This window comes from Pseudochaenichthys georgianus, chromosome 4 (assembly GCF_902827115.2).
Source record: "Pseudochaenichthys georgianus chromosome 4, fPseGeo1.2, whole genome shotgun sequence".
Taxonomy (NCBI): domain Eukaryota; kingdom Metazoa; phylum Chordata; class Actinopteri; order Perciformes; family Channichthyidae; genus Pseudochaenichthys; species Pseudochaenichthys georgianus.
In genome coordinates, this window is record NC_047506.1 from 36,023,901 (window position 1) to 36,038,202 (window position 14,302).

At 42.6% G+C, this 14,302-nt stretch overlaps 1 protein-coding gene across 1 annotated transcript in view; it reads right to left on the bottom strand.

Annotated features, from left to right (window-relative positions):
- Positions 1-14,302, bottom strand: part of szt2 (SZT2 subunit of KICSTOR complex) — a 107,542-nt gene that overhangs the window by 74,534 nt on the left and 18,706 nt on the right. Inside the window, 14 exon segments of the mRNA XM_034081348.1 lie at positions 1,561-1,635; positions 1,799-2,018; positions 2,203-2,415; positions 3,493-3,678; positions 4,184-4,253; positions 4,335-4,451; positions 4,764-4,899; positions 5,050-5,334; positions 5,547-5,625; positions 6,192-6,284; positions 7,719-7,878; positions 8,032-8,290; positions 9,820-9,947; positions 11,593-11,640. Of these exon segments, the coding sequence (XP_033937239.1) occupies positions 1,561-1,635; positions 1,799-2,018; positions 2,203-2,415; positions 3,493-3,678; positions 4,184-4,253; positions 4,335-4,451; positions 4,764-4,899; positions 5,050-5,334; positions 5,547-5,625; positions 6,192-6,284; positions 7,719-7,878; positions 8,032-8,290; positions 9,820-9,947; positions 11,593-11,640 (2,069 nt within the window).

Genomic DNA, 14,302 nt, shown 5'->3' on the forward strand with positions numbered 1-14,302 from the left:
ACCTCCCATTTGTGAGGAGATAACACCATGAGAAGAGAGAAAACGTATTCTGGCCTCCCTCGTTTCATCCCCCCATGATACTATGGGTGCGTCTCACTTCGGTTATTTTTCATTTCCTCGCTCCTCGGTCTCGGTCTCACCGGAAGTGTATTTGTCTGCGCCATCTTGAGTAGCGTCCCAGTGGCCTTATTTCTGCCGGAGGATCGAGGAGCGATAATGGAGGAGCGATAACCGAGGAACCACCAGACCATCCTCCGATGAAATCCTCAGAGACTCGCCCCGCCCCCTTACTGTGTATCGCTCACTGATTGGACGATGCAGCGCATGCACTGATCTGGCTGCTGTCAGACGATCAGCTGTGCGGCGTCATCACAAACGGACGTCGCTTCACGTGACGCTCCGGAGGAAAGGACGTCCCATTGCTCTTAAAACTAAGTTCCCTGCTTCTCGTGGTTTGCTTGCGTCCCTCCATGCTTCCCTGGTGGGAGGGACTAGAGGCAGGGAAACGACGCAAGTGAGGGACGCAAGGAATCCATTTAACCGAAGTGAGATGCAGCTTAGGCGTGTGCGTGCAGATACTTGAGCTGTGTGTAATCATGGTCATATACCTTGATATAAAAACGGTTTCATGCTGTTAATATTCCATTGGATGATCGATTAGTAAACTATCAACAACAACCTTGTTCTAACTTAATTTGTCCTACATATCTCACAAGGAGACCCGTTTGTTATGTTTATTAAAAACAATTCAGCAAGATGCAAATATTAGATGTCCACGTCACATTATTTGTGGTGCTGATAGTTCTCTGAGCACGACATGTCAATGGTCTTTCCATTTTGCAGAAAGTGTAACAAAGCCAATTGTCCACAAGATGGAGCACTTGATCAGAAGAAATGTAGATCCAGCTGACTCATTTATTACACTGACTACAAAAGTATACAGTGTGTTAAGTCACAGCAATAGATACTGCTTGACTAGAGGTCAGAAATGTAGTTAGATGCTTTTACCCAGACAATTACAATTAGGTCATTTCTGGACGTTTTTATTAATCTTATTGTTTTATTCAACTAATATAATATGAATACAGACATTTTATACAGACAATGTACTGTACCAGGGAGGGTAGAAAGCAAATACTCTCCAGCGAGTAATCAAATGTTATAGTTTCTGGTCAAAGACCCCAAACATTATGAGATAGTAACTTTAAACTTTATTTTAAAATATTAAATATAAAATGAATATCAAGTCATAATCTGTCATTATTCAGATATTATATTGAGGAGATTCTGGTTCAGTCTATGACATATTTCAACATCGATTATTGATAAACTCTATTACTCAATTGTTGTTCTATAGCTTTCTACCCAAGGTGTTGGTTTGCCTCGCTGGGTTCTGACTGACTTTCATTTTGAAGTTCTTTTGGAAGGATTTTGACTATGACAATATTGTGCAAGTTTTCATATTGCAGGTATGTATTTCGTTGCAGTATAACAAGCTGGTAAAAACGAGGTAAAAAGGATGTTAAGCTTGATGGAATCAAGTGTATGTGCAGCTCTCACCCTGCATGTCTGAGTCCAGGCTGCCCTGACTGGAGACCACACTCTGGACTCGACTGGGCCGGAGTTTACCTCCGCCTGAGGAGAGAGCATTCAGAGTCACTGCAAATACAGCAGCTGGACAAGTGATTCACTGACTATAGATACAAGCAATGCATCAAAGTGAACAATTTAAATATGTTAGACAATTACAATATTAATTTCTCCTCAGTAATAACTGTAATCTGTCTGATGGACTCACTGTGAAAGGCTGACTGCATGGACTCAGCCAGGCTGACACTGGATGGCGTCTTCGGGGGGGAGGTGGGCTCGTTGCAGGGTTCAGTTGGGAGCTGTCCTCGGCCCGCCCCTATGCTGAAGGAGCACTGAGAGACAGAGTCCTCGCACTCTCTGATTGGCTCACTGGATTCTGCAACTGTGTCACAGGCAGCACCCACGCTGATGGACCTCCTGTCTTCACTCTGCAGGAGGACAGTTACAGTCAAAATAAGTCATTTCATGTAAAGATGTTTCATCTGCTGTGCATTCACCTTCACCAGAGGACATCAAAAGATCGTGCCCAGAAATGAGCTAAGAAGCTATTTGTCATCCGTACGATGATATGCAAACATTCTCATTTATCCATATCACTGTGACATATCTGACCTCACTGGTTGCCGGAGCCTCTGCTTCAGTCTCCAGAATCACTTCCTCCACCTGTGGCCCCTCACTGCAGGGCTGGGGGGGGCCTGCGGTGCTCTCAGACAGTCTCTTGGTGGCGTGGATCCTCTGAGGGTGCAGCCTGCTCAGGGACATGTAGTAGAAACTGTCCTGCTCTCCGTTCAACACGTAGCCGGAGAAAGATATTCTGCGGAACTCCTGCAGAACACACCGTCTCAATACATCATACTAACACGTAAACACTGAGGACTCATTCCCTGTCCCATAAACAAAGGGAGCACATTTGCTTCAAGTACTATATTTCTATTTAGAAATTAAAGGAGCAAATATGCAGGTTCAACTCATTTGTAAGTACAATAGAGAATTATTGTCATTTTGTAATGTTTTTTTATTTGTATTGACCATATTTAAACATTTAAAGGTGGGGTAGGTACGTTTCAGAAACCGGCTCGAGTGCACTAACATTTGAAAGTACACAGCCGAAAAGAATCCGCCCATTCCTTCAGACTTCCTTACAGAGCACCTCCTCCAACACACATGCACGCCCAATGAGGGCACGAGATACATTTGTGCGTGCACGAGTTGGAAGGCTGACAGACAGGGCGGCAATCGTGCTTTTTACAGTATTACGGCTTCCACAGATGAAATGTTTGTATGGATTTTTTGTCAAAGCACTTGAAAGATATTCATTGCTATCGGGATGTTAAGAGCATTCCATGGAATATAACACAAAGTGTATCTCGAGCCGGTTTCCCAAACTTACCTACCCCACCTTTAAGTACTATACAATTTGCTGTTATTATTTTTCAAAATAAATGCACAAAACATTGCCCAGTAAATTATTTTTCACGCTTTTCTCAAAACTGTAGATGTTGTGTATTGTTCCCAACAGAAAGAAAGGAATTATTTGTATTCTTTTTCTTAGGCAATGGAATTCTCCAATGTGAAATATCCCTGTAGGAAGAATGTAAATAATCTAAATATGAAATGGAAAAACAGCAAAGTATGACCATTTGGAATTTACTTTTAAGTAAAAAACTGTATTTGTAAATAAAAATGAAATTCAAAGCTTGGCCCTCTTACTAAAATCTTGTTAAATGTAGTCATTAAAGTATTATTTGATAATATACAGTTGGACATATTCAAACATATTATTGAAAAGAACCTCGCTATGATCAGCAAAACGAAAACAAAAGGAGAAACTGTGCCTCGTGTTGAAATGCGAATATTCCTGGAGTTCTTTGTTTGTGTGTGTTTGTGCGTGTGTGTCCTTGCCTCTTTGAATTTCTCCAGAGACTGCTCCGGCCCGAAGACAAACTGCAGCGGGACGTCTTCACATCGACAGTGCGTCCGCCCGCTGGAGCGCAGGACATGCTCTGCCACTTTCTGCAGCGTGGCCGAGCTGATGACCCGAGAGTGACGCAGAGCAGAGACGATCTCATCCTCCAGCAGCCAGCGGATCTGAAACACACACACAGCAAAACAGGACACACACACACACACACACACACACACACACACACACACACACACACACACACACACACACACACACACACACACACACACACACACACACACACACACACACACACACACACACACACACACACACACACACACACACACACAAACACCACTGTTGTGTAAGTGAGGAAAGAGCAAAAGTATGGGCCCTGTAGTTTTCAGTGAAAAAGTCACATAACATTAAAGCTATATAGAAAAACAGAGACTTCTATCTCAAAAAAAAAAAGCTGAATATACAATACAAATATTTGTATAAAGTAGAAAACAAAACCAAAGATTAAAAAGAAAAAATGCTGAATTATCAATAGAATATTCATATAAAATATGTATACATGGTAAAAGATATAATGGTCATTATGCATTTAATGCCCTTGTTCAAAAGGACAAAACCAAAGTGAAGCTTAAAATTGAGCTTGAAGAATGCGATATGTCGACTCACCTCGTCCATGGTGGACAGAATGGCTAACTTGTGAGAAAGTGGGAGTTTGAATAATGGATCACCAGAAACCCTGATGGAAGAAAGAAGGATATGAGAACATGTTTTTCTATTATTCAGATCGGTATTGTCTGGATCTGTTGAACACACTCACCCGTCAGCAGCAGTCCCCCTCAGACTGTCCAGCCCTGCCATCAGCCCCTCATCAGAGCGGTAGGAGGAGGGCTGCCCTGGTGAGCGATTCAGGGACACACTGCTCTCTGAGGTGTACCTGCGCACAGAGACATAGTGTCGTCACCATGTCCACATTTCTGCCTCTGGCTCTGAATTAAGATTTATTTCGCATTAGGACTCATTTATGGCTTTTGAAAACAACTTGAATGAGCAAAGCAGCACCGACAGGATTTACCTTACTATGGTTATTTAGTTTCCACATTGCAGTACAACATTGAATCATCAGGATAAAGATATTTCCATCAGTTACAGAGGAAACTATATCAATCAAATCAAAGAAAGTGAACATGGGCTAAAAGATAATGATCTTCTCTTGCAAACCTGCTGCAATGGAAATACTTGGACTCACCTGTTGTGATGGAAATCAGCCATGACTTCAATCTCCAGAGGTAGTGTCAGGACGAAAATATCTAAAGTGACTGAGAGCTCATTTAAATCCACAGACTGTAAGGCCTCTGCGTTTTCCAGGCAGGAAATAATCTCACCTGCAATCACAAAACTCAATTAGCTCTGCAACAAAAGCAATATTATCGTTGGTCTTACTTCCCCATTGGATGTGTGACTAAGCCACATTTCAACATGATTAACAGGACTAGTGTCATCGTTAGTGTTCACATTGTGCGTCTGGTACGCACCGAGGCAGGTGGGCAGTGTTTGCATGGGCATGGAGCCGTGGCAGCTCTTCATGTTGACTGAACAGGTGACGTGAACAAAGAGCGGGGGCATGTCCAGCTCGGGCCCGTCGGCCCCCAGCAGGGAGTCCCCCTCCAGGATGCTGAAGGAGTCTGCGTCCTGGTTCACAGTGTTGGAGTCGGACAGGGAGTGCTCGTGCCCCCCTGCCCCGGAAGCTCGAGGCTCCTCGTACTCCACCACCAAGTCTGTGTCGCTCTCCGTCATGATGCAGCTGCCCGAGAAGTTCTCTGCACACACATTGTTTTGAAATTATTATTGACTCGGTTTGTCTCTAGCTTCACAAAATAAATAAATGATTCTTTACAGGCAGGATAAGTGAAAACTAAAAAAGAAGCTTATCGTATGCCTACATCTGAAAATGTTTTATCAAAACACAAATACGGCTCACAACATTTGTCAACGAGCTAATTAGAGCTAAAAGTAAGCGAATGACCCTCACCGTCCTCAGTGGCTTGTTCAGCCTCTGACAGCAGCTCCTCACTGAGTCTCCTCCCTGTGTCTCCTTCCTCTGAGTCCTCCTGAGGAAACAAGCAGTCTGCTCAACATGCAGCTCACACATCAGCAGCAGACAGCTTTCACTACATATCTTTGTATTACATTCTATATATATATATATAAAATAGTCTTATGTATAGATATACCTATGTATTATATTGTATGTTACTCTGTACAAACTCACACTCTACTTCACTGCATTTAAATGTGTCTATAATCTAATCTTAGTTTATTATTTTGATTATTTTTGTTTGTTTTTCCTTTCAATTGATATCATCTCATCTCAGTGATAATGAGGTACTCTGAGGTATATATGTATATCTTTCTATGTTCATTTGTATATACACTGACTGTTGTATTTTGATATTGTGTATTTTATATGTTTATTTAAAATATAATTTATTCTTAGATTATTCTTCGATACAAAAAGAAATCATAAATATATAATTCCTCCTTTTGTAAGATGTTTTAAGTTTTTCAACTTCATTATCTCCAACATTCATTTTTTAATCCGTGTGAAAGAGATATAAGGAGCGCATTAGCACAAGGACACTGATTACAATGGCAAAACACGACCAGGTCAACTCACCTCCTTCTTGCATGAAGGCGGGCAGTAGAAGAAGTAGTGTGGGTTGGAGGGCACCGTTTTGAAATACTGGCTCACGACCCCCATGAATTTATCCTGTCGAATGATTCAATTCAAACATTGGTTTCACCGTGTTAGCTTTGCATCTCCTGTACTTACTGATTATTCTGAGGAATAACCAGATGTACTTTAAAATGAATAAATAATGACCAGGGGCCTCATTTATAAGGGGATATACGCCAGTTTCTACGCAGTGTTTGCGATTTATAAAATACTAACTTGACGGGAAAACGTGCGGTCCCCCACGCAAACTCTAACCCATGCGTACGCACTAAGCACAACAACGGGAGAGACGAGAACCTGCGACACCGTTGGCAGAAGGAAGAATGGAGAGAAATATGTGGATATAATACCATAAACAAAATGTTACCTCTCATTTATCATATATGAAGAATTCATTTTCAAACATTGATTAAAGCCAATTTTAAAATGATTGAACAAACGCCTGTTTGAGACTCCTCAGTGCACACAAAAACAACTTGGAGAAATAAATAAATACGGATATGTTATTTAAAACCACCTCGAATATGTTGTGTTAATGTTATGAAATGTTTTCTCATAAATGATGCAGTAAGCAGGAGGACAGAATTACGTCTAAACTCACGCCGTTTTGCATTTGTATAGGTTGTAGATACGAGCATGGTTTTATATACTATCATGTTTAATCGTGTTTTATGCCGTTTGCTAAGACTTGATAAGTCGCTCGTAAAACACAGGAGGTATGGAAACTAAGAACACCATATGTGGTCAATTGTAAAGCTAATATAACACAACACAAAGTTGTATTTCCTTTAACTGGATTATGGATATATAGTTGCTGATCGACAGCTGGGACACAAACCACCAAATACAAACAAATAATTCAGATCCAGTCGTCATGACTCCACTCCGGAGGGATTCCCCGTTCACTTCTTACAGTCTCTCATCAAGGGGTGTCTCCTGTCCCCGGTGCAAACACACTGCCTGAGGAAGGCTATGTGTATTTTTTTTGTCATTAACCTTTTTCGGACCACTTATTTATTTATGTTGGTGACGATCCGACCTCCATGCTGCTACTCTGGTTCAAACGGCATCCACCAAACAATATGATTTATCTCGACCTCCCCAAAATAACCAAAATCTGACACGGTGTGAGATGTCTTTTTTTAGCTGTTCTGTCATCATTTCCTGCGATCTTCTTCATAAAGTCAGTCAAAATGAATGAATGAATGGGCGTTTCTTTGACTATTTATAGGCAAATATGAGCGTTACGTGAAGCCCGCAAAAGCTGCGCCGCATTTCGAGTCGATTGTGATTTATAAAGGGAAACAGGCCGTACGCACTTTCCTCGCCGATACGCAATGTTTTGTGAATTGGAAAATGTCTGTACCTATTTTTTTGCTTTGTACTACGTAAGCAACCTCCCCACGTGAATCCTACGCACTGCGTTATAAATGAGGCCCGAGAAATATATATTGTATTAGATTGTACCTGTATGATTCTGTGCAGATCAGGATACACTTCACACCCGGGCTGTGTGTGCAGCAGACTCAGAGGGAATAGTGGGATACTGGCTGTTGTGGACTCATGCAGAATCGACGGAGAGGACTTCCCTCTAAATTCAGCTTCACTGGCATCCTCCATTTCAATACTATCGCCAAAGGCATGAACATTAAACAATATCAAATGTGTTAGCTCATAGGAAACTGGCTGGAAACATGAAGCCTCGCTGTATCAAAAGCATTTACAGTGAAGTTGAAGTTGTAAAATGTAAGCAGTTCTACATGAATATACATTGTGTTACCTGGATGAGGAGATCAAGGCTGGCCTGTCCTCTGCTCGCTCCTCCTCCTCCACCTCTCCGATGGTAAAGGTGGCAGCGGGGCTTCTGGCAGGTTTTGGGGTCCCGCCCCCATGCTCCCTGAACACCCGGATGTGTCCACAGAGGGTCTGCAGGAAGGCAGTGACGTCGATCTCCTGCAAGGACTCCTCACAGTAGTCCATGGCCATCAGCAGGTCCTGGGAGCTGATGCTGTAGGCCTGCTGCAGGCTGCGGTACACACCTGAGGAACAGCCACTGTTATTTGCATTAAAAACATATTGTGCATGCCACTTTATTCAATAAACTCTGTTCCATACATTGCTCTTGTGATTGCAAACATACACTACTGAACAAAATCTTAGGACCGCGGAACAATTACAAGAATTTGCATTTTGCACTGGTGGATTGTAACCAGTTGTTAGTAGAGCTTCAAAATGCAAAAAATAAGAAACAGGAGCAAGAGACCAAAATAGAGAGTAGGCAATTTATTGAAAACTGCATTTAAACTCAAACAGGCTGTTCATCTGCCGATCAAAACTTTAAGACCATAGCCTTAACAATAATAAATGTATTCTCTTGGTGTTTATTATTGAGAAAGATCGATAAGATGTTATTAACCAGTTAAGCCCCAAGCCTGTTTTTCAGGCCTCAGGCTCGAAAATGACATGCCCAGAACAAATGACTATCTTCACTTCTAAAAGAGGTACATTAATAATCTTTTTTCTCAAAGCAATGATACACCTGTGAGTTGGATGTAGACAAATCAGAATCAATATAGATGTTTTTATTTTAAAGTAAATTCAGATTGAACATAGTAAAACAATTATAGTTTCCGTCAAAAGAAAACACATTACTTATAGTGAAAACCACCCTTGAATGACGGGATCGGAGACTAAAAACGTTAGGAATCCAAACTATAACATATAATAAGTACCCTGTATCAAGATTGACGCAAAACCAGTGACAAAAAAACCACTTCTGGGGTCCTTTGGGTGGATTTGCCATATCTCTGGAACCCATCGGTCGATTTTGATGATTGACACCACTTTTGAACGGTTAGAGCCAATAGAATCGAGGGGAAGTTCCTAAATCCATCTAAACATTACCATTGGTGAATGAAAGTGATGCGCAGCCAGCATGCCCAAAACCGGAAGCTGGGTTACAGCTCTCATACACTCTATATGAAAACACCGTTATTGACATAAATGTTATGATGGATTATCAGTAATCATTTCAAAGTGAGACAGACACATTGGATTAACCTTCAGCAGCGTTTATATGCGTTTTAATCCTTGAACACAACTTTTGATCAGAAAACAGCAAAGGTAAGACGTATTTGCTGTTTTGGCCCCGTAAAGTGAAGTTGTGTGTTGTCTTTGCTTGCCTTTGCTGCCGTGAGTCATGGTCGCACAGTGATTATACTTATACCATTGGAATCTGTGGAATCTCAGTTTTCATATGATATCTTGTTTGTGCAGATCCGATGAAGTATAAAAGATCGCTAACGTGAGTTATGTGCAAAGTGCGTTAGCACTCTTTCGCTTAGTGCTAGTTCAGACGCTTGGCCGGGGGCTATGGGGCTTAACAGGTTAAGCTACATCTGGGATTTAAAAGTAGATTTTTTATTATCTAAAGGTTTTCTTGGATTCAGTATCAAATCATTTAAACATCTTTACCCGATTCTTAGCTTTGACGTGTTTTACATTTGTACAAGTAAATCTCCCTGTACTTGTAATTAGCTAATTGTACAGATGTGTGTATGTCGGTCACCTCTGACGTAGCTCTGGTGGTAGTGCTCCTGCAGCAGGCTGCAGAAGGTGGCCAGCTCTTTGTGTTTGTGAGGCTGGGCCAGGAGCTCGGTCCAGGGGGACGGACTGCTGCGGTCCTGAGACAGAGACCTGCACAGCAAACACACAAACAGTAAATAAACATTCACAGTTAGAAAAGTTATTTGGTACCAACAAGGACGAGAACTTTTCAAATGTTCCATTAGTTGTTTTTCCTCATATTTGTGTAATAAATGTACAACAGTTTTATGCAGACATTTTGCATAAGCACAGAGAGAGATTTAGCCTTCAGCCCAGAGCTCCACCAAAGTAAGCAGTATCCAAAGAGCTGAGCCGCTGGAGCTCTACAGCCTGCGTGTAAATCGTTGTATTTGGGGAAAAAAGGAGGAAAAACATGAATGCTTGAAAAAAGATCTGGATGCCCAAAGTGTTCATATCCATGTAAGAAAAAGGTGTCAAAGTGCTGCAACATGCTCATAACTCTGTGCAGGGAGTGTCAGCCAATCATATTCAATCTCACAATCAAATGAGAAGCCATAATTAGTTTTATTACACAACACCTAATTTTAATTTAAGAAAGATTTTCTTTATTTGGTCTTGAAATTAAAATCATATGGATGAATCAATCTGGCGGATTATGATAATGGTAAAAGGGATAGCATCGTTCTGGTTTTTATTACATCTCATTTTAAAAACATGATCCCTGTTTTCTCACCAGTGTATGTGGTAAAAAGCAAGTCAATTATAATGTTTTTGCAGACACACAAAAGACACATACTAGTTTAGTTGCCAGCTAATACAGTCTTTTGTGAACCCTAAAATGTTGAGTACCCCAAAGATTTATGTTAGAAATGTATAGTAGCTGCCGGATGCTGACCTGCATATGTTGGGCAATTTGCACTATTAGCATAAATTGCATTAATAAGTTGCCCATGTGGACAATAGTTTAAAAATGGCTTGGTTGATTTGGGCGATTTGGGGGTGGGATTGGGGGTATTTGTACTCTTGGTGGGCTGATTCTGATTCGTTTTGGGTCTATTTTGAAGTTTTTGTGGATTCTGGATCAATTGGATTAGATCATTTCTTATTTATTTAAAAAGAAATGGTCCACAGTCGAGGTTATCATTTTACTCTCTATATCCAACGGTCGCAACACTTCAGTTAGCCCAACGAGAATACAAATATGGCCACTGTCTGGTTAAAACTGCCATTTTTTATCCTGATAATGTCAGAAATGCAGTAAAAAACCTCAATAATCCCCAAAACCACACCATAAAATTGTCCATATCGGTCTGTTGTCCCCATAGGCTATCATGCTACTTCATGTTAATTAACGCAACTTATAACAATGCTAATTGTGCAAGTTACCATCCAGCCGTTTGTATGTGCTGGGGACCAGTAGTGTATGTATGTGTATGTGTATGTGTATGTGTGTGTGTGTGTGTGTGTGTGTGTGTGTGTGTGTGTGTGTGTGTGTGTGTGTGTGTGTGTGTGTGTGTGTGTGTGTGTGTGTGTGTGTGTGTGTGTGTGTGTGTGTGTGTGTGTGTGTGTGTGTGTGTGTGTGTGTGTGTGTGTGTGTGTGTGTGTGTGTGTGTGTGAAGAGGAAGCGCAGACAGGTCTAGGAGGGAGAGATGGCTGTGGAGCCTCCAGTATTAGAGAAGCAACATTTTCCCACGCTACAGGAGACAAGTGCGTCCAATGAAAGCCAAGCCCCTCAGCAGAGACGGGAGGGGGGCAGAGACAAAGAATCAACTACCTGAACTTTGTCTGCTGAAACATCTCCAAGGACTCTGCGTCTTGAGCTCTATTCTCACGTGTGAAGATAATCAGAGACACACATGTTAGCAACCGGACTGCAACGCCCTTCTGATGACATTAAAGGGTCAATTATGTTCAACATTGGTGGGGAAAGATATGTTATGCTTATAAACACGTATGGCACTCAACAAACAATTTTCTGAAGTCTGGGATAACAGCATGTTGACTACATGTAAAACAAAGCAATCAGACACGTTGTAACCAAGCACATTTTTGTGTAGATGATCGAAACCGACCCAACCTGCGACGGATCCAGTTTCAACCGTTGGATAAGCGAGCAAATCTGTTTTTTTCCTACGCCAAAATCGGACAATTTTAAACCAATTTACTAACTAATTTACGGCTGTGGCTCAGGGACTAAGTGGAGGTCAACCAATCGGAGGGTCTATGGTTCGATCCCCAGCCCCTGCAGTCAACATGTCCAGTATTGTTGGTCAAGATACTTAACCCCAAATTGCCCAAGTTGTTATGTTTATAGTATTGAAATGTATAAAGCATAAAAGCATCAGCTAAATGACATGTGAAAACTAAAATGTCACACACATATAGTACAAAGAGTCTGATAAACTCCTCTCACTGCAACACATATCCAACACACCAACTTGGGTCGTGGAGGTAAGATCTGATCATTCTCCTGCTTTACCCACAATCCTCACTGCTGCTGCCTTCAAACAGCAGCTCCTCTCTAAGACTATATCAACACTTCAAATAATCTACCAACACATTCTCTTCTCCACATTCGCTCAACTACGACTATTTCTAGATCCGATGTCAGAAATGACATAGTACCACTGGCGGAGCTTCAGGGGGGGCTGTAGGGGCAGGGCTCCCCGGGCCCGGGACGGTCGGGACCCAATGGGGGCCCGTCGCCGAGGCAGCAGGCTCCGCCCCCGAGATATTCGCCGGCGGGCCTGCTGCCTCGCGCCACTGAGTGCACTGACGTTCGTGGTCATATCAGGTATAAAGCATTGTAGCCTATAATATGAGTTGAACTTGTGCTGCTATTTCCAAACTCACATTTAACATTCAAACATGAAAAATTGCAAGTGAATCCCTTCTATTGTCTCCAAATGTATTTTGGGTAAAATCGTCATCAACAGCCGTCCATCAACATCATACGTAAATGACGTCAACGTCATCATCAATCACTTGTCATTCAACAGAGCGCTGCCTAAGCATGAGCAGCTATAAACACAAAAGTGGAGCTACAAAATGCAAAGAAAAAGATAAAAAGGAGGGCCAAAAGGCCAAATTGTCCAAGCTAGATGGATACTTTTTTCGCCCTACTCCTCCTCCTGCGGGAGATGAACCTGAAGTTGTTGCCACTGCCAGCCGTGTTTCATCCCCGAGCCCCAGCCCGCCAACAACGTTAGTGGGGGTTAGCCAGATTTACAGGTAGGCTACAATCACGGACACACACTGTCAACAAGAAAGTGTGAGTTTGTGGTAAATGTTGATATCATATGGTTGTTGTTACTTCGTGTAGCTCGGCCGCCTAGCTTATTTTCTTTTCTGTCTCTCGGCTGTAGTGATAATAGGGACGACAAAGCAGCTGCTAGCTGCTCGTCTAGAGAGCCAGGCCTGACGCTTGACCAGCCGCACCCCTCCCCCTCCGACTCCTTACCTGCTGCGCCGCAAGGTGAAGAAGTACTGGACACTGGGAATGAAAGCAGCAACAGGTCTCCTCCTCACGCTACGCCTACGGGTGAAACTCAGACCACGGATCATGATGTGTCCTGCAAGTATCCTCTGGAGCGAGCCCACCCCGAGTGGGCATTATTACCCCGCCACCCTTGCCCTGGCTACTAAATGGGGAAGTCAAACACAGTTTGAAACAACCAGGGCCAGGAAAGTTAAGAGACACTTTGATGAACTTTCTGAAGACAGCCGCCTCACTGACGCAGAGAGCAACTTTCGGGTGACCGTTTTCAATGCATGTCTCGATATAATCATCCAGCAACTGTCCCAAAGATTCACCAGCTTAAATGCAACTGTGAACATGTTTGAGGCAATTCACCCCAACACACTACTGCAAGCAAAGGACGAGGATTTACACCAAGCTGCCCAGCGGCTTAGAGAGCACTACAGTCGGGACATCGCCGCCAGCTTCCCTGGCCAGCTGCTTTCTTTCAGAACCTGTTTCAGGGACCAAATACCAAAACTAACATCTGTCGCGGATCTGGTAAAAATGCTCATTGTTTACAACCCAGCAGTAACATCTACATTCAGTGAGATTTGCACAGCCTTCATCTTATTTCTGACTCTTCCTGTCACCGTGGCAACCGCCGAGCGCTCTTTCTCCAAATTAAAACTCATCAAAAACTATTTGAGGAGCACGATGGGACAGGAGAGACTGAGTGGACTGGCCTTGCTGTCCATCGAAAGTGACCGAGCCAAGACATTGGACATACAGCGGATTGTGGACGAGTTCGCGGAGCGCAAGGCTCGCTGAGTACCCTTCAAGTAGTGGTGAGTACACTTCAAATTTAATTTGTACAGTAGCCTACTTGTACGTGAATGTTTGGGCCGCCGTGCCAATTTTACACTGCTCTGCTCTCATGGTGGCTGCTGGCTGTCCATGGTGAATGGTGTGTCAGAAATGTAGTCATTTTATTAGGCTATGTTTTCGTTGTCCTTGTGGTTTGTTG